Below are 18,027 nucleotides of genomic sequence, written 5' to 3' on the forward strand. Positions count from 1 at the left end.
ATCCATTCTGTCATCCTTCAGGTGTATATTCAGCTATTACCCTGACACCCTACCTGAACTCAGGTCTCCTTGTAAGATGTCCTCATAGGTTCTGTGCCTGCCTTCCCCGTACTTGTCACTTTTGTAGTTGTTAATTAAATGGGTAATTCATTAGTGTTTAAAGTTTGTCTCCTCCACTTGACTGGGAGCACCATGAAGTCAGGGTCAGGGTTTTGTCGTCACCAGTGTGTCCCCAGGACCGCTCAGTGCAGGGCCGGGCATAGAGCAACCACCCCACAGATACTTGTTGAATGAGTGAATGAATGAATGAATGATCACATGAATAAATATTTGCTTAGTAAGTGCATGCGTGATTAAGTACATGAGTGAGTAAATGAATAAGTGAGTAAACAAGTGAAGGGGAGGAATCCAGGATCACTCTCAAACTGTAAATATCCTAGAACAGAGTGTGGACGAATTTTTCTTAATCTTTTGGAGTTCTTTGTTATTCGCGGAAAAACAGAAACGCATTGCCAAGCGCAGAAGTGAAATATCGTTTTCGAGGCCAACTCGCACTCTATAACGGATAGTTTGGATAAGGAAACAAAGTAGGACGCCCGAAAGGTGGAATTGAACCACTCTGTCGCTAGACAGCTACAGGTTTGAAGCCTGCACCCCAGACCACTGAGGATCATCCGGGCGAATAACTTTCCTTCCCACACAACTATATAAAACCCATAAATTTCCACTCTTTTAACCTATGGTGATGTAGTTTCGGAGAGTGTGAGACTGTTGACTTTAATATACATAAATTCTCCCAAGCTATTTATTACGGTGCATATCCTTCCAAAATGTTGAGTTTGCCTCATGAGTTGAATCATTGTCGCTTTAGAAACTGTCTCATTTGCATTGCGCCGCGCATTCTGGGAAACGGCGCCAGGGGACCTGGAGCCCTCCCTTCTGGCTGTTAAAGGGCCGGAAGCCCCTTTTTTCCAAGTAAGAAGTCCATTTTTTAAGAGAAAAGATCCATAATTCGGCATTCAGAGGCCCCTTTCCTGAAAAATCCGAATTCGAGTGGGTGGGTTCCTGCTAGAGTCTGATTTAGCCCAGCCCCGGAGGCTCCGAGCTGGCGGCTATAGGGCTGGGGCGACACCTGCTGTTATTTCGTGGAACTTCAGCGATCTACAGAGCCCTACGTTTTTTCACATGTTCAGTGAGCACCTAGAGTCCCAGACGCAGTCCTAGGTTCTGGGGATGACAGAATTTCTGTCCCCATTGAGCTTAGGCACTAGAGATCATCAGTTTTTGCATCTGCATTTTATGGACGAGGAAAGTGAGACGTAGAAACGGATAGTACCCTACCCTATCCACACAGCCCATCCACTTGGGAGAACAGAACTTGTGCCATTGTAATTATATTATTACAAAAAAAGTGATCCTTTTAAAATCCAAGTCAGTGATCCTTTGACAGTATCATTCCCCGACATGAAACCTTCCCAATGGCTCCCGTCTCAGAGTAAAAGTCAAAGCTCTCATCACAGCCTTACAAGCCTGATGATTAGACCTTTGCACTCCTCGGACCCGATCTCCTACTCCTCTCTCCTCATATACTCGGTTTCTGGCTCACAGATCTCTTGCTGCACACATCAGGCATGCTCCCTTCTCAGGGCCATTGCGTTTGTTGATCCCCCTGACTGAATCTCCTTTCCTCCGCATGTTCCCATGACTCACTGCCTCTCTTCACTCTGGCCTCTGCTTAAATATCACTACTTAATGAAGCCTTCCCTGAGCATCCAATCTAAAATAGCAAGCCCTGTCACTCTATCCCCTTCCCCTTCTGGACTTTTCTCCATCACCCTGATCACCACCTGCCATATTCTACTTCTGTTTGCTTATTGTCTGGCTGCTCCCGCTAGAATATCAGCTCCATGAAACCGTGGACTTTGTTTCGGTGGATTTTGTTTGTTTGTTTATTTGGCCACGCCGTGAAGCTGATGTGATCCTAGTTCCCTAGCCAGGAACTGAACCCAGGCCCTAGGCAGTGAGAGCACGGAGTCCTAACCACTTTGGTTCATTTCTATGTCCCTGGTACCCAAAGAGTGCTTGAGCACTTGCCAGACGCTCACTAAATGTTTGTAGGATGAATGCAAGAATATTATCACTATCCTTTTCTGAGCCTCAGTTTCCCCATCTGGAAAACAAGACTAGTGCAACTAGGGGGAATCATAAAGAGCAGCTGGCTATAGAAGCCTGACATGGCACCAGGCAACTGGCAGTCACTCAATAAAGGCTGTTTCCATCTCCAACCTGTTTCTTGCCTCCAGTGGGGGTACCAAGGATGGGCTTGGGGGCTTTAGCCATTCCTGAACCCATAATCGCAACCAGTCCATCTTCCTCCTTTCTTTGAGATGGACAAATGGACACTTTGTCTTATGGAAAGTATGAATAAAAGTATCTTTAGGAAATGTTGCTCTTTTATTTGGAAGTTTAAAACACTACCCCTGCTTGGCAAATTCAGATTTAAGAGAAGCCCCCCTAAGTCCTGTTTCTTTCAGTTAGCTAGCTGCTGCTAGGCAACCCCTGTATACAAAACCCGAGGCTGTAACTACTACTCCTGTAACATCATTATCTATCTCCTAAAATGTGACATGCATCACAAGAGGCAAGATTTTAGGTGATGCACAAACATTTTTTTTTTTTTTTTTTGCGGTACGCGGGCCTCTCACTGTTGTGGCCTCTCCCGTTGCGGAGCACAAGCTCTGGACGCGCAGGCTCAGCGGGCCCAGCCACTCTGCGGCATGTGGGATCTTCCCGGACCGGGGCACGAACCCATGTCCCCTGCATCGGCAGGCGGACTCTTAACCATCTGCGCCACCAGGGAAGCCCCGAAACATTTTAAATGGTAATAGTTTCGTGTTTAACTGTTATCTTCTATTTCTGGCAAGCGATACTGACTTCCTTGGTGGTGGAGTAACATTTCCTTTTAAAAGACATTTGTTTTATTTTTTTAATAAACCAATTTAAAGAAAAAATTAGGCAAATAGCAGAACAGGTGATATAAAGATCATCAAGGTCCTGAGGGCTGACTGAGGTTTGGGAAACAATGTCATAGCTAACAATGCAGCTTCTGTTTACTGGACATTTATTCTATGCCAGGCCCTGTAACAAGGGCTTTACATGTAGGTAGTTTATGGCGACAATTTTCTATTTGAGGAAATGAGCCTTCAAGAGGTGAGTTCACTTGCTCAGGGTTACGCAGCCAAAAAGTGAAGATGATTCAATCCAGGTCTGTGGGTCTTTAGACTCCAGTCTCCTGCCTCCTCCTCCCCCAGTTTAGTTTTGGAAACTGAGGCCCAAAGAGGCCACGAGGCCCTGTGCTTATTCCCAAGGCAGTTGGAATGGAGAGAAACGGGTGGAGAGGTTGGAGAGAGAGAAAAGACATGGCTTGCTGACTGACTAGATGTGGGGGGTGAGGGAATAGGAGTCCAGGGCCATACCTGGGTCTCTGGCTCGGCAGGAGGGGATGTCCCTGAGTGGGAAATCAGATAGGACAAGGAAGAGGTTTAGATATGTTTGAGGGGGGAGTCTTCCATTAGGCAGTTGGATACATGGTTCTGGGACTCAGGTGAAATGGTTGCCCAGCAGGGAGAGTGTGGGGATCGACTCGCGATGTCTGCCTTGAGCACAGGAATGGAAAGTGGCTGTCAAGGTTTGGCTAGCCCTGGGATCAGCCAACTCTCAGATGGCAGAGGGGAAGTTTCTTCCTCCGCAGAGATGGGGAAGGTTCCTCCTTGAGTATCACTCACCTGCTTTTCAGTACAGGAAGGTGAAAACTGGACGGGGCTGGAAGCACAGGAGGCCTTGGGTTTTCCACAGAAGTCTTTATTACAGTGTAAATCCAAGCTCAGGCCTCCCCTGGGCCCCATGCAAAGCCCCAGCGTTGGGGCCAGTGGCATCCAGGAGACACCACCCCCTCACGGCGCCTCCAGCGGTGGGGTCCCGGAAGTGCAGGGCGTGTGCCCTATCTAGGCAACTACAAGTCCCAGCAGGCCCCGTGGCCAAGGTGCCTCGCCTTTCCAAGACTCCTAGAGCAGAGCCTCTTGGGAAATGTAGTCCTGGCCACTCAGGCAATTTGCGCAAACTCCCTGGTGTGAGCGATCCTGACACCCACTGGGAAATGGCTTGGGATGAGGCAGGGAGAGGGTGGGGATGGAAGGGAAATGGAGGAGGGCAGAGGGCTACAGGGGGTGGGGGCAGGCGTCCCGCAGGCAGAGGCACCCCTTTCATTCGGCTTTGGCTTTGGATCCGGAGACTGCGGCTGCTGCCGAGGCAAGGGCTCCGGTCCCTGGGAACTTAGCTCGGATCCTGAGGGAGAAACAGGTGGAGTCAAGGAGTGGGGCAAGCGACAGGATAAGTAGTATCTAGGAACTAAAAACTCGATGGAGGAACTGAGTGCCCAAGCCAGCCCCTGCCCTCCACCTACTGGCCTGAGATGGAACTGTCTCTCACCTTTTAAGAAAAGCAGGCACTCAGCCCCAGGAGATTTAGGGACAGGGAATATTGGGGGTGGGGGCGCGGAGGAGCACTCCCAAGTTTTCTCATTCCCCAGCCCATCCGTCTCTACCACATGCCCTTACTTAGCTTTGATGTGGCTCAACTGATTCGTCACCAATCCCACATACTGGTCAATCTGGGCCTGGGGAGACAAGAAGGGGTGAAAGGAGAGATTGGAGGGGGTTCTTCTCCCTTTTTCATTAAGAAAGCTGCTTCCTCCCCCACCCCCAGATCAGGAGTTGGGAGGAGTGGCCCACCATTCCACCATCAACTCTAAACCTGATAAAATACCCTTGGAAATCAGAAGTCCAAGGTGAAGTGTCAAGTCAATTGGACCACACTCTGTGTGGGAAGTGATGTCAGGTAGACACACAAGAATCTGCCAGTGGCTTTGCGTCCTGGGAACTACTGTTAATCTTTGAGTGAGTTGTGTGTGTGTGTGTGTTTAGGGGCAGCGTAAGAATAGAGGGTGTTAGTGTTGGTTTTCGCGTCCCTGAGTGGATTGATTTAAATATTAGTTTAATTCAGTGTTAACTGACTTTGCGAGCCTCGGTGATTCCGGCATGTGAGGGAGTTAGGGCTATCTCCCTGGCAGGAACATGTATCGTTTGGCTCTCAGCTGTGCCGGAGAATGTCAAAAATGGAATGTTGGTCCATCTGCCTGTCTCTGGATAGGATATATGTCAGTTGGCCCTGGTTCTGTCAGTGTTCTGGGCTGGGATGGGTGTCAGTCAGACCCAGACTATGTGTAGGGATAGATGGCGTCAGTCTGTCTGTCTGTCTGCAAATGGAATATGTGTTTGTCAGTCTCTGGTGGTATCAGGGGAGACAGGGTATCGGGGTATGAGGAGAAGGCATTCATCTGTCTGCCTGTTTCTGGCTAGAAAGAGTGCTGTTCAGCCTCATGCTATGTCAGGGAGAGAAGACACCAGTCAGGCTGCCTCTCTGGAGGTAGGACGTGTCAAGGCAGACCTTGGATCATTGTTGGGGAGAAGCATTAGTTAGTCTACCTGCCTTGGGTTGGAATGTGTCAGATCCTGGCTCTGTCACAGGCCACCTATCGAAATGCCTGTCTCTGGCTGTGGAAACAAATTAGGTAGACTCTAGCTGCATGGAGGAGAGGCAGCAGGCAGACCACCTGTGCCTAGCATGTGTCAGTCAGAGCCTGATTCTGTCAGGGGTGGGAACACCAGCTTGTCCTCCTGTCTCTGGCTGGGACATCTGTCACGGACCCCGGCTGTGTGTGTGGGGGGGGGTTGTTTGGCCGGGGTACTGCCAACTGAGGGCCTGTCGCACTTACCTGGTGCTGCCGGTACAGCAGAGGGACTGTGAATAAACCGATCACTCCTGCGGGCACAGAGATGGGGGTCAGGGCTCTCCAGGGAGATTAACAGCTCCATTCAGAGCCCTGTCCTCCAGCAGACCCCAGCAACCCACCTCCCCGCGCCGCCCCTCACAGCTTTCCCAGCTCACCCAGAATGAGAAGAGTCAAACCATTGAAGACGGCACCCACGAAGGTCAAGATGTAGAAGAGAAGGGCCAGCTGAAGGTGAGGGTCGGGGTCAGCAGAGTCTATGGGGTGCACCCTGGGCTGGGAACTTCCCCAGCAATGGCCCTTCTCCCCTCCTCCCCCCAGGGGCAGGGAGTTGAATGTTGGGACCCAGGAGGGAGTGTGGGGCTTCGGGGCACCTTGAGGGAATCCACGAAGTCTTCTACCAGAAAGAAATGCCGCAGCTGCATGGCCGTAGAGACCACACAGGAGGCAATCTGTTGGGACATACGTTCTGTCTGCTCCCGAGTCAGGGTCAGGTCCACATCCAGGTAGGCCCTGAGAGAACAGAGGTGTGTGAGGCCACTCAATGGGTGGATGGGACCCAGGCTGAGAGGCGTGGCTGAGTCAAGGGCAAGAAGTGAGGGTTGGGGAGTAAGGCCAGGTGTAGCGTGCTAGGGTGGAGGTCAGGGTCAGGAGACGGGATCAAGGATTAAGGGTAAGAGGTTAGGGTCTGAGGTTACGGCTGGAAGTCAAGGGTCAGAGTCTGGTTTAATGTCAGGGTCAGGTTGGAGTCAGGAACAGGAACAGGATGGGTCAGGGCCAGCGTGAGAAGTCAGTGCCTGATCTGAGGTCATGGGTCATGACTTAGGGTCAGCGCTGAGGTCTGGACAGAGGTCAGGGTTGGGGGCCAGGCTGCAGGCTCTCACTGGAAGGGGTTGGCGCCGTCTCCCCGGTGCACGGCCTGCAGCACTTTTCGGTAAACCCTGAGAGAGATGGTGCCGCAGAGCAGCAACAGGGCCACATGGGCCGCCACGGACACGATGCTAAAACGCAGGAGGCTGAGCAGGGAGACCATGAGGCCTGTGAAGACCACTCCTGACGTCCTCGTGTCCTTCCAGTACAGCAGGTCTGCCACTGTGGAGGGAGGGGGCGGCAATCAGGCTGGGGTTTGGAGCTGGCCCGGCTGACCTCCTGACCTCCTATTTCCTGTCTCGGGGCTGAAACATCACCTCTCGACACACTGTCAGAGCCTTAACCCAATTTCCGGATTTTTATTTATCTTCTTTTATTCCATGCTTGCCTCCTGGAAAACCCAAGTTAACTGTCTAGCAAGTCCGCTCAAGCTTACTCCTGCCCATAGATAATGTGTGAACACAATTTTGGGTGAAAAATCAATCTTCTGCATCATGCATATCTCACTCTATTTTCCTCCTAGAATTCCCTCCTAGTCAACGGGAATAGCTATTAATTCATTCTTTTAAGGGCTACACGGTATTCCATGGTGTGGCTACACCATCATTCATTTTATTCAACCATGCAGCTATTGCTGGGTCGTCTACTTTGTTTCCTCCCCCATCCTCTTCCCTGACAGTACTACAAGCACCAGTCTCCTGCAGATATTCTGACCTCCGGGAGGTTATATTTCTGAGATAGAGTGCCAGGGGTCGAATCGCTGGGTAGACTAAGTATGTATTTTTGAATGTCATAAATATTATCAGATTGCTTACTAGCAAGAGTGTAACAATCCTTATTTCTATGAGCAACACGCAAGTGATCTTTTCCCAGCATCCTGCCCAGCAATGGGTGTTATTGTTCTTTTTATTTTTTGCACCCTAACAGGTGTAAAGTCACGTCTCCTTGATACCCCTACCAACACATGCATCAAAGTCCTAAATGTATTAATAACATCATCCTCCTTCTTAGGCCCTAACTCAAACTTCTGACCCCTTTCAGAGATCCTAAACTCACCTCCCAAGCCCAGCCTCTGTCCTGATCAGTGACCTTTGGACCTCAACGTTTCATCTCACTCATCTTAACTTTTAACAGCCGTCCCTATAATCGGCTCTGCTTTGAGCCCCGAACTGAGAGCCCAGTACCCTGCCATCTATTTCCAGACAGTCTCCATCCTCCCACCCTTAACTCCAATCAAACTGACCCATCCCAACCAGTCCCCCTCAGAGTCTGACTCTCCTCACTTCTGTATCTTCCCTATGCACATCCTCCCATCTACCTCTAACTAGGGTAGACCTCCCCTCAACCCCTCCCCTGCAGGCTCCCCAAAGCCTGAGCCAGTGGTGGGGGAGGGGCCGGGTCGCCTGAGGCGGGGTCTAAGTTTAGGCACGATGGGGGGAGGGTGCCTCTCAGGCAGCTGTGCAGGCTTGTCCAGCTACTGAGTGACAGCACCGCCTGGGCCTGAGGCTGGGGGAGGGGGCCTCGCTGCTCTTGGGCCCCAAAGCTCCGGCTCGAGAGAGAGGGGACCCCATACTCCCTCCACGCCCTCCCTAGACACCCCCGCAGCCCCTCAGCCCCAGCCTGCCGCTCTGGGGAATCTGGGACCAAGAGGAAACATCCTCCAGATTTGAGGGCGATAAAAGTGAATCTGGGTCCCTTTCCACGGTCCCCCAGCGCCCGCGTCCCAACCCGCCCCGAAAGCCCACCTTTACTCCCCATCTCGGCTCCGAGTGAGAGGCTACAGACACTGCTGCTTCTCAGGGATTTTGCCCACTTCAGTGGAACCCGGAGGGAGGGAGTAAGGGGGCGGGGCCCCTTTGTACCCAGCCAATGACTCTCCATTGAGGTGGGAACAATTCCAAAACGGGGTGGCTCTCTTTGTAAACAGCCAAAAGCAGTGATGTCTATAACCTACCTATAGGAACCGTTCGTGGAGGCTGAGCATACTATTTAAAGTAAGGCGGGGTCTATTTACAATTGGCCAATTCATGTGGTCAGGGAAGAGGAGAGTTTTTAAAACGCACGGAGTTTACTTTTACTTGCCCGGTGGCCACATTCAGAAAAGAGCATTATTTTTTCAGCGATTTGGCCTGTCCAAAATCAGCCTCTAGGGGGAGCACTCCAAAAGAGGGATTATATTTTAGCAATTAGCCAATCCTAATGCTTCTTCCAATTTCTCAGGTGGGAGGGCTAACTTCTCAAGTGGGAGGGGGAACCATTTAAAAAGAGCCAATAGCAATCTCAGGTAACGGGAAAATTTTTTTAAAGGGTGGAGTTTACAATGTCTTGCCAGTAGCAATACCTCCTCGCTTCTCCATTCTCCTCCGTTCCTTCCAGAGGATGGTCCCTTTAAAAATCAATCCTCCACCCTCGCTGTAGTCCAAAGGAGCACGTTCCCTCATGCACTTTACCTAGAAAGTGTGGTTCCAATGTGAATTCTGATTGGTCCGTGCTATGGAGGCACTGCCCCGTGATTGGCTCCCGCTCCAGCCCTCCCCACGGCTCTTCCTCCTCCTTCTTGTCCAGCGAGGGCTCATCTGGCCAAGAGTTCGAATCCCGAGATCGATGTGGAGATGGGGTACGGGCCTGAGGGATCCCAGAGCCAGGGCTGGGCTGTGGAGTCAAGACTTCAGGCGACGAGGACTGAGCGAGTCCGAGTTGTAGGTCCAGTTCTGGTGCGTTAGAGAGAGAAGGCTGTGAGCTTTCACCATGGAGGTGCCCTAAGGAGAGACCACCCACCCCTGGTGGCTTTGGTCCCAGCACCTGGGACATCTCACCTTTCCCAGCCTCTCCAACCTCTGATCCGTCGGGCTCTTCGTCATCCAGCGGGGTGGAGCTACTGGTGGCAGAGTCCTCCCCGGACCCTGCTCCCCGGGCCGCCCAGCCCACTTGGTCCAGTTGGAGCCCCAGGTCCTCCAGGGGGCGCTCAGCTGGAGGGACAGAATCGGGGTGACCACGGCGCCCAGGCTCCGGGGATTGGCTCAGGCTGGGGATGCTCTCCAAGCTGTCGCCCAGGCCAGGTTGCGGGGGCGGCTCTCGCGGCTCCGAGACTGAGCGGCCCTGGGGCCGTGGGCGGCGAGCAGCTGAATCCCTGCGGGCCCCAGAGCCCAGCACGCCATCGAAGGCGATGTAGGAGAAGGTCAGCTCCCGGGGAGTGCCCCAGTCCTGCGATGTGGTCTCCTCCTCGTCTTCCTCTGAGAATTCACGGGCTGTATGCAGCTCCCGAAAATCCGAGTCGTCGTTCCCTCCTGCCATGAGCAAAGGAGGGCATGAACTCCTCTGACCAAGACCCTAGCCCAACCCCTTAACCCCTTTACCCAGCTGTGAGCCCCTTCAAGTCCCACTCTCACACCCTCCCTCTCTGCTTACCTTCTGTGGAGTCAGGGGTAGAGGAAGCTGTAGACGGAGCTTCTTCTGCAAGAGGGAAAGAATCAAAGACTCTTAGAAGCTTAGATTGCCCGAGTTACAGAAGTAGTGTGCTAGTCCTGGAAACCTGTCTGAATTAAGGAATCTTAGAGTTTTAATTACAGGACCTCTAGAACATTCTGTATACAGACTGTAAAACCTTAGTATCCCTGCTGTCTGAAGCTCAGTCTTAGAAGTTCAAATCCAGGAATCTCGATCTTAGTGTCTTTAAATTAGGGATTTTAGGAGGCTTCAATTAATTAATTCTTTCAACAACCATTAATTGAGTGTTTAATACATGCCAGGCACTGTTTTAGATCCTGAGGATACAACTGTGAACAAAACAGACAAAATGTCTAGTCTCATAGAGCTTACACTCTATAGGGGAGATAGACAGTAACAATTAAACTTATGATGTTGGGTGCTAAGTGTGTGGAGAAAAATTAAGGTAAGGGAAGAGAAAGTAAGGGGGTGCTATTTCAGACAGGTTGGTGAGGAAGACTTCCCGGATGCCATTTGAACAGAAACCTGAATGATGTGAGGAAACCATGTGGATATCTAGGGAAGAGTCTTCCAGGCAGAGGGAAAAGCCAGTGCAAAGGCCCTGAGGCAAGCACTAAGCTTTGCATATCTGAGGAACTGAGAAGTGTGCAGATGGGACTGGAAGAGGGTGACTGATGGGGAGATGGAAGGGAGATGAGGGCAGAGAGGAAAGGCGGGGTGGGGTGGGGGTGGGGAGATCACGTAGGGCCTTCCTTTGTAAGCCCAGGTAAGGACAAGATATTAGAATGTTGGGATGATACTCTAAAATGTTGAAATAACAAATTCTCAGAATTTTGGCAGGTTGACTCCCAAGACATGCAAGTGGCGAGGTCGGCGTTTCAATCCCCAGCTGTCAGAACCATAGGGGTGTGAGACAGAGCATGTTAGACAAGGACTGTTAGAGCCCTGGCCTCAGAAATCATAAGGCTCAGGCAAGGCGTTTTCAATTATGGAATTCAGCCTCTCAGAGTTAGCTTGGGGCTTTGCCTACAGGAGATGCTCAGTACCGTTTGGAGACTGAAATCAGATGCCCCCCCCCGCCCCCACCTCGTTTCTTCAGCTAGGGAATAGGAGGCCAGGAATCAGAGACCTGGTGGTAAAACCTAAGGACCCAGGAGTCCTAGTCCCAACCCAGGGATGGCTGTATCCCGGGGACAGGGGATTGTACAATTCGGGCGAGGTCGGGGCTGCCTCTGAGTCTGGGGAGAAAACGGAGGTGGGATGTGAAGATGGATGATGCGGGGGAAGGGGGGAGTCAGACCCTCTTCTCCATCGTGGCTCTACCCCTCTATTCAAATCCCCTCACCGCTGGCTGTGGCCAGCACCAGGGCGAGGGGACAGCTCCCGGAGAGCTTCCTCATCCCCGGGCGGAGCCCCGCGGCACATTCAAGGGCCCAGAGCGCCCCCCGTCGGCTATCTCAGTGCCCCCAGCCTCTGCCCAGTCTCACTCAGGTTGTCCGGGTCAAGTCGCCCCCATCGCCGCTAGAACACGGTGGGGAGGGAGAGCTTCCTTTGTCTCCTTCGCTTCCTCCCCATCTCGGCTCTCCCGCGGCCCAGGTCGGAGGGGAAACCGGGGAGGAGCCCACCCGGGCCTCTGGGCCCCACACCAGGCCTTAGCCTCCCCCTACTCACTGCAGTGGGCGAAGACCGGCAGGACCTGCCCCATGGCCCCCCTCGGGCCTGCATCGGGACCCCCGCCCACTCCGGCCACGCCGCCCTGGGCCTGGGGCCGCGAGCGCTCATCTCCGCCGCGCCCAGGACGCTGCCGCCGCCATCCTCGATGCCTCCTCCTCCCGGGCCGCTCCAGCAGCCGCCGCCGCCGCCGCCGCCGCCGCCGCCGCCGCCGCCGCCGCCCTCGGTTCGGCTCAGCGGTGGCGGGCGGGGCCGCTGTGGGGCGACTGCAGCGCGGGGCCCGGGGGCGGGGCCAGAGAAAGGGGGGCGGAACATGAGGGAGGGGGAGGGGGAGGGGAAACACCCGGGAGGATGGATGTGGGCGTGGCCTTCCTAATAGAGGGGCGGAGCTAGGACCGTAGGCTACCTGTGGAGAAGGCCTGGAAGGCGGTCTGAAGGGCGGGGTCTAGACAGAAGAGGGCGGGGCCTTTAGGGGGAGAGAAGCGGGACCGAGGGTAGCGTGAGGGGCTCCGGGAAATGATGATGAAGGAGCCTAGGCGGAGAGAGGATGGGGGCGTGGATCTCAGAGTGGGTTGGGGTGGAGCTAGAGGTAGCATTGAGGGGGGGTATAAAGGTTTTACCGCTGAGAGGTAGAGGTATAAGCCTAGATTCTCAATGGGCGTGGGAAAGGGGGCGGGGAGAAACTACTCGGAAAGTTTTGAGACAAGGGGAGGAGCTCAGACTTGGGGAGGTTTAAGCCAATTTAGAATTGTTCAGAGTTGGGTGGGGTGAGTCCGAGACTGAGGAGCTAGAGGCGTGGCCTAGAGGGAATAGGGCAGAACAATCAAGGGTGGTGGTGCTGCCCAGAAGGTGAGCTGAACCTGGAGTGAGGCGAGGAGAGGGGAGGGGTCGAAGTAACAAAATTAAGCATTTAAAGCTTTTGAAACCCGGATGGGACCACTGATGTGGGCAGCGATTGAACAGAGTCGGGCTGGGCAGCCGAAGCCGAGTGTTGTGTTGAGAAAACGGATTCTAGAGATTGTTTCCTTGTAACACTGTTTACTTCTGTGACTCAGCTTCCTCTTCGGTAAATTGGAGATGATGATGTATAACAGTGTGTAGCTCATGGTAAATGCTAGTTTGGTACTATTATCTTTTTTCCCTGACCCAAACCCCAATCCTCACTTTGAAAATGCGGAAGAGAGGAGAACGAAGAGTTCAATCCCTTCTAGTGATTCGACTTGAGTGCAAGTCAAGGGCATAGGAAGGAGATTTAGGTGGTTTAAAATTTCACAGTGCAGAGGATTAGTGGAGGTGACGGGGGCGGGGTGGCGGGGCTGTTAGCAGGTGCAGAGGGTGGAGCTTTCCTGATCCCCAGGCTGAAGGATGGCGGCCCTTGCCCGCCTGCTGGAACGTCTCCTCTGGCCAGCTCGCAAGCAAGAGAGGGTGGAGGAGGCAGAGGAGAGGCGCAGCTCTCCCGACGGGCCTCAGTCCCTCCTGGACGCGCCGCGATGCGCCCAGAGGCCGCACGGGGGTGCGGCGGCGTCTTGGGGCTTGAGCTTCGGGGCGAGCGCAGTGCAAGGGTGGCGCGCACACATGGAGGACGCGCATTGCGCTTGGCTTGAGCTACCCGGGCTGGGCCCGGGCTGGGCTTTCTTCGCGATCCTCGACGGCCACGGTGGGACGAGAGCCGCCCTCTTCGGTGCGCGCCACCTGCCGGGCTACGTGCTCGAGGCGCTGGGCCCAGCGCCCGGCGAGCCCGAGGGCGTGTGCGAAGCACTGCGCCGCGCCTTTCTGAGAGCAGACGCACGCCTGCGCGCGCTCTGGCCCCGCGGCGAGCCGGGAGGCTCTACCGCCTTGGCGTTGCTGGTTTCCCCGCACTTTCTGTACCTGGCGCACTGCGGTGACTCCCGCGCGGTGCTGAGTCGCGCCGGCGCCGTGGCCTTCATCACCGAAGACCATCGGCCCCTCCATCCCCGGGAACGCGACCGCATCCATGACGCGGGCGGCACCATCAGCCGCCGGCGCCTCGAGGGCTCTCTGGCAGTGTCCCGAGCACTGGGAGACTTTGCCTACAAAGAGGCTCCGGGAAGGCCCCCTGAACTGCAGCTCGTTTCCGCGGAGCCTGAAGTGACCGCCCTGGCACGCCGAGCAGAGGACGAATTCATGCTCCTGGCCTCTGATGGCGTGTGGGACGCGATGTCTGGCTCTGCCCTGGCGGGACTGGTGGCGTCTCGCCTCTGCTTGGGCTTGGCCCCACAGCTTCTCTGCGCGCAGCTGTTGGACACGTGTCTTTGCAAGGTCCTGGGGGCGGGGCTTGAGATCTTAGAGGGAAGAACCTAAGGGATTTTAGTGGGGAGGAGCTTTGATGCAGAGGCGAGAGTAAAACTAGAAAAGGAGAGGTGGGACTCCAAATAGGGGACGGGGCCTGCTGGAACGGGGCAGGGCCAAAATGTTTACGGAGCGGCGACTGAGGGAAGCCTTGAGACAAGACGGAAGAGTTGTAGTTCTCGATAGATAAGTGGGAGGGATTTACGAGAAAGGGCGTGGCTTTTGGAATGGGACAGCCCTTAGACCTAAAGATGGGTCCTGAGGTGTGACTAGTGGCAGAAGGAAGAACAGCTCAACAGCAGAGTGGGAGGAGCTTTGGAAAAGGGAAGTGGCTCTGTTTAATAGGGTGGTGCTAGGACAGTGAGAGGGCGTGGTCTAAGGAATTGGTCCTTGTGAGAGGCCTGGTTTAGACTGACAGAAGGGTGGGACTTTAGAGATATGGGCATAACCAGATTGGGAAGGGGGCACTAGAGCAAGGGGAGTGTTGGAAACTCTGTTTCCTAGGGCATGGAGCCCTGTGCTGGGGCATTCAACCGTGTTCCACCAGGCTCTCTTTTCTCTGCCTTCTCCAGGGAAGCCTGGACAACATGACCTGCATCCTGGTCTGCTTCCCGGGGGCCCCCAGGCCTTGTGAGGAGGCCATCAGGAAGGAGCTAGTGCTGGACGCAGCCCTGGGACGCAGGGTTGCAGGTGAGCAGGTGCCAGGAGCCCGGCGGAAGGGGTGGTCAGCAAGCAGGGTAACTCTCACAATCCTTGCCTCCTTTTCAGAGCTGTGTGCCTTTGGCCAGGAGCCCCCCAGCTTGAACGCAGTTTTCAGGACTCTGGCCTCTGAGGACATCCCGGATTTACCTCCTGGGGGAGGGCTCCACTGCAAGTGAGTTGGGGTGGGGTGGGGTGGAATGGGAGGATGGGTGGTAGGAGGAGGGTCCCCTCCTGAGGGCCTTCCTTTGCTCTCCAGGGCCACAGTCATCGCTGACGCTTACTCTCAGTTCCGCCAGGCCTCAGGAGAGCGCTGGGTGGTAAGGACCCTGCGTTCTTGAATGTTTCTCTTAGAAGCATGTAATTCAGCACCCCCCCCATGCCACCTCTTTAAGTGATGGGGAAATTGAGGCCAGAGGGGACAGGAACTTACCTGATATAGTAATAAATTCTCACACCTGGTCCTGTGCTAGGCATGATGGTTGGTGGGGGGGGGGGGAGCGGGTGGTGGTGATGCAGAAGCAGAGAAGGGATTGTGCTTCTCCTCCAAGAAATGTGCCCCCTACATTGCTCTGTGAAGCCCCACCACCCCAAGCACCACCCCTTCCATCCAGAAATAAGGCTGAAAAAGTCAAGGGCTGTTGATGACCAATACCAAGGGCTAACTGCACTGCGGAACCCACCAGGACATCTCTGAGGGTGGCCCAGGTCTTACAGGAGAGAGGTTGTGAATTAGGCCCAGATAGCCTATTTAGAGATGTCGAAGGAGGTGGTGAGTGGAGCCACATAAACTAAGGTATGGGGTGGGGGACTGGGAGGAAATGTGAGGGAGGAAACCAGAAGGCCTTTGCAGGGCAGAGAAGGGAGTTGGGTTATTACCAATCGGGGCGGGGGGTGGGGGGGGGTGGTTGGTGATGGTTTCTCAGCAGCAGAAAGGAGGTCTTTGTCAGGATTCTTTTGAGTTGTGAGTGACAGAAACCCCATTCAACCTGGGAAGACAAACCAGGGAGTTTACTGGGCCATGTAATTGAAGAGTACAGGGACTTAAGGCATGACTGCCTCCAGTTGTCAGGTGATGTCATCAGGAACTGTCTTAGTTTTCCTTTCTCTGAGTTGGCTTCATTCCCAGGCAGGGTCTCCACATGAGGTAGCAGAGAGTTGCTGCTCCATCCCAGAAGCCTAACATCCCCAGTGGGGAGAGCATGCCAGTTTCCCAGTAGTTGCAGCCGTGCTTCCAGAGCTGGTTCTCATTGGCCACACTGGGTCATGTGCCTGACCAGTCTCTGTGTCTCTGATTGGCCGGGCTGGGGTCACAGGCCCATCCTCTAGCGCTTGGCCTTGGGGTCCACTCCACCCAAAACTGAGGAAATGAGAGATAGGGAATGCTGGTTCCTCAGAGGAAAAATAGGAGTGGTGCTTCCAGAATACAGGGGAGTAAATGCTGAGGGGCAAGAAGGGGTTCCTATTCACCATCTTCCACATTTTGTGTTACAGATGGGGCAGAATGGGGCTGAGAAGCCCACTGGCACCCATTCAAGCTCTGCCTTGGACTTGGAGGCCTGACAGCTGTCATCCTTTAGGGACCCTCTGCCCAGCTGGGGCCTCAATGGAATTAAGGAAGAAAACTCCCCTTCCCCTGCTATGCAGACTAGCGGAAGGAAGAGAAACCAATGGAGGAACCCCAGAATGTTTATTTCCCTTTCTCCTACTTCCCTTTCACAAGACAGAAAGTCTTATGAGAGAGGGGAAATTCCACCCACCAGCTAGACCCAAAAAAAAAACTCAAAAAAACCCCAAACCTCAAAACCCCAAAACCAAATGTCTTTGAAATATTTCGAGCTGAATGGACCCTGAAAATCACCCAGTTCAATAACCTTCTCTTCCCTTCCTATTTTTCATCTGTTTGGAGGGGAGGTAGGGGAAAGTTTTTACAATTAAATTTTAATTACATAATTCAAAATACGTTTTTCTTGTGGAACAAACCCCGCACACATGATTTGCCCAGTCATTTGGCAAATACGTATGGGGCATCTGCTATGTGCAAGGCCCTGCTCAGGCCATCAACCTGGCAGACCCACTGAGGTTCCTGCCCCCAGAACCTCCTAGTGTGTGGGGTGGAGTGGGGGGGGGGACAGCAAACAAGGGAACCCATAAATAAGGTCATCTCAGACACTGACAAGTGTCTCAAGGAAAGTGAAACTGGGGGACGTGATAAGAAAATGTCTTAGGGGAGCTATGCTGGGTTTTTTACATTGTTATTTTTTGAATGGGTGGAAGTTCACTTGGTTTGAAATTCAAAGGGCACAAAACGGTATACAATGAAGTCTCTCTCCATCCCTCACCCACTGCCACTCCATTTTCCACCTGGGGATGGTTGCTTTAGACGGGGGTCAGTGAAGACCTCTGAGGAGGGGACAACTGAGCAGGAACCTAACAGAGAACTCGCCAGCCATGCAAAAACCCCAGGGAAGAGGGTCCCAAGGCAGAAGGAACAGCCAGTGTGAAAGCCTAGAGGCAGGATTGAACTCAGCATTTTCAAGATGAGGCTTGAGATTATGACCGTCAGACTCTCCATGATCCCATTCTGTGTCCTACTGGTAACCCCTGCAGTGAGTTTGGAGTGGATTTTTCAAGACCTTTTATTGGGCATGTACACACATGTATATGGTACCTTAGGTGTCTCCTTGATTTTTTTCATACCCTATGTATCATTTGGCAATTTATTTCCTTTTACTCAATAATGTGTTGGAAACTTCTTTCATGCCACTCACACACCTCACTCTTTTTAGCTGCTACTCAGCACTTCAGACAAGAGACGTGCAATGGTTTCACCATCCGTCATCCTCTTGATGGGTATTTAGGTTGTTTCCAATTTCTTGCCCTTACGTCACTGCTGCCGTAAAGATCCTTGATCAGGCTCCTGTGTACATATGCAAGAGTTTCTCTAGTGCAGGGGTCTTGCTACTTGTTTTGTACAGCACTTGAGCTAAGAATGGTTTTTACATTTTTAAAGGGCTGTAAAAAAATATGCAAAAGAGGCCCTATGTTTAATATGCCTAAAGTATTTACTATTTGGACATTTATAGAAAAAGTTTGCTGACTACAGTGTAGGTGGCACACAGAAGCACCACCCCTCCCATTTCACAGATGGGAAAGCTGAGACCCAGAGAGGAGAAAGGACT

The 18,027-nt window shown here is 53.2% G+C and overlaps 2 protein-coding genes across 3 annotated transcripts; one reads left to right on the top strand and one right to left on the bottom strand.

Annotated features, from left to right (window-relative positions):
* Positions 1-3,845: 3,845 nt before the first annotated feature.
* RTN2 (reticulon 2) lies at positions 3,846-12,106 on the bottom strand. The gene is made up of 10 exons (XM_029243752.1): positions 11,837-12,106; positions 10,127-10,171; positions 9,535-10,005; positions 9,169-9,429; positions 6,733-6,940; positions 6,223-6,361; positions 6,007-6,076; positions 5,834-5,880; positions 4,617-4,675; positions 3,846-4,344 (listed from the first exon to the last, which is right to left on the bottom strand). The coding sequence occupies exons 1-10, from the start codon at positions 11,868-11,870 to the stop codon at positions 4,263-4,265; spliced, it is 1,416 nt and encodes a 471-aa protein (XP_029099585.1). The 5' UTR covers positions 11,871-12,106; the 3' UTR covers positions 3,846-4,262.
* A 760-nt stretch (positions 12,107-12,866) lies between these two features.
* On the top strand, positions 12,867-16,827 carry PPM1N (protein phosphatase, Mg2+/Mn2+ dependent 1N (putative)). 2 transcript variants are annotated; one of them, XM_029243728.1, is made up of 5 exons: positions 12,867-14,116; positions 14,719-14,836; positions 14,915-15,020; positions 15,105-15,165; positions 16,340-16,827. In XM_029243728.1, exons 1-5 carry the CDS (start codon positions 13,202-13,204, stop codon positions 16,406-16,408), a joined length of 1,269 nt encoding a protein of 422 aa, XP_029099561.1. In that variant the 5' UTR covers positions 12,867-13,201; the 3' UTR covers positions 16,409-16,827. The 2 variants fall into 2 exon arrangements, with proteins under 2 accessions (XP_029099561.1, XP_029099551.1); XM_029243718.1 differs by lacking the exon at positions 15,105-15,165 and having other exon boundaries at positions 16,340-16,790.
* The last annotated feature ends 1,200 nt before the right edge of the window (positions 16,828-18,027 follow it).

Source organism: Monodon monoceros, unplaced genomic scaffold, assembly GCF_005190385.1.
Source record: "Monodon monoceros isolate NGI ecotype Baffin Bay Population unplaced genomic scaffold, NGI_Narwhal_1 Super_Scaffold_10, whole genome shotgun sequence".
NCBI classification, from domain to species: domain Eukaryota; kingdom Metazoa; phylum Chordata; class Mammalia; order Artiodactyla; family Monodontidae; genus Monodon; species Monodon monoceros.